The sequence below is a fragment of the Palaemon carinicauda genome, chromosome 39 (assembly GCF_036898095.1).
Source record: "Palaemon carinicauda isolate YSFRI2023 chromosome 39, ASM3689809v2, whole genome shotgun sequence".
Taxonomy (NCBI): Eukaryota; Metazoa; Arthropoda; class Malacostraca; order Decapoda; family Palaemonidae; genus Palaemon; species Palaemon carinicauda.
The window spans coordinates 5,688,389-5,689,862 of record NC_090763.1 but is presented as its reverse complement, the minus strand read 5'-3'; the positions used below and the strand labels follow the sequence as shown (position 1 = coordinate 5,689,862).

Below are 1,474 nucleotides of genomic sequence, written 5' to 3'. Positions count from 1 at the left end.
ATCTGGCTCCTGGTTTCTCTACTAAAGGCTCAGAGCAGCCTTCTGTCATCGTTTCCAGCCAGCATCCAGTGATTGATCACCATGCTGATGGTCATATTCAGCCTTCAATTGATACATCCAACCAACATTCAGACACAGGGCTTTTTTCACTGATGATTCGTCCATCTCTGAGGATATTCACCAAGTAGGCCAATCTACAAGAAATCCAGCTGGCCACGAATCCTTACAGTCCTCTGAACATGATGAATCTGGGAGCCCTTGTCCAAACGATCAAATCCTCCACGTCGATGGCAGATGCATTACACCTGAAATCACTAGAAACATGTTTGTTTACTCTGCTCCTGCGATGGCGCCAAGAGCTATCAAACCTCCCAGGAATCTCCCCATGCCAAAGGTAGAGCAAAACATCATGTTCATCCGCACAGAAGAGCTTGATGCAGGACTTGAGCCCATCATTGTACCACCTCCCCAGAAGAAGCACATCATCTATGTTCTAAACGAAGAGTCAGGACAACAAGGCCCTAGGTTGATTGAAATAACCACTCCTCCACCTAAGAACCCAGAAGTGTACTTCGTGAACTACGCCGACGGACAAACACCAACCCTCCCCGATGGGATTGATTTCGAAGAAGCCCTGAAATCCGCCATCCACGCTGAGGGTATGATCATCAGTGGTGGCTCGACTGATTTTGATGAACACGATGGAGACGTCCACGACCTTGTTTCTGATCATGGCATCAACAAAATTGAGGAAACTTCAGTTGGCTCTGCAGCAGTCAGTGCTGACCAAAGGGATCATGGATTTCCCAGCTGGCTCTGGAAATGATGTTAGCATCCCGCTGGAGCACAGCATAGGTGCAGGAGTGACCTCTGCAGCAAATGATGCTCAAATTCCTTCAGGTACCGTCGGAGTAACAGAACCAGAAAGGCTCTATGCCGCACCTTGATCACTTGACCTCCCATGACCCAAAATGATGCCGAATTACGCTGACTCATCTTTTTTGATATTCCGATTTTACGCATTGATTCAATAGTTTTATATATTGATGATATCCCGAAAATAAACTATATATTTCTATTCATATTTTAGTCTGAATCCTGTTTACAATCATGGTTATAAAATCTGCCAATAGTTATGAGTAAAAAACTTTGACTGAAAACAAAAAAAAAATACCAACAAAGGACCGTAATCTATTAAGGATAAAATTTAACATCAAGAAAGCAATGGTAATAAGATATTATAACCAAATGTTCCTCATATAAATACTATTAACCAATGTTTTATTGTTCCATAGCTTCAATCCTTCAAGTAATTCTTCAACATGCATACTAAGATGATTCTTCTATTACTCATACGTCGAGTTTTGCTCTCTTAGAAAAAAAAATTTTTTGAACAAAAATATCTTCACTGAATAATGTTGGATTTGGACTCGAAAAAATGTATGTTGGCAAAACCAAGCCAAATGTTAACCTT

General features: G+C 41.5%; 1 protein-coding gene across 1 annotated transcript in view; it reads left to right on the top strand.

The window, feature by feature from the left end:
• The window catches only part of LOC137631480 (uncharacterized), a 1,931-nt gene extending 900 nt beyond the window's left edge, over window positions 1–1,031 (top strand). The window contains exon 2 of the mRNA XM_068363246.1: window positions 1–1,031. This exon is cut by the window's left edge and continues 463 nt beyond it. Within this exon, the coding sequence (XP_068219347.1) occupies window positions 323–826 (504 nt within the window). The 5' untranslated portion in view covers window positions 1–322 and the 3' untranslated portion in view covers window positions 827–1,031.
• The last annotated feature ends 443 nt before the right edge of the window (window positions 1,032–1,474 follow it).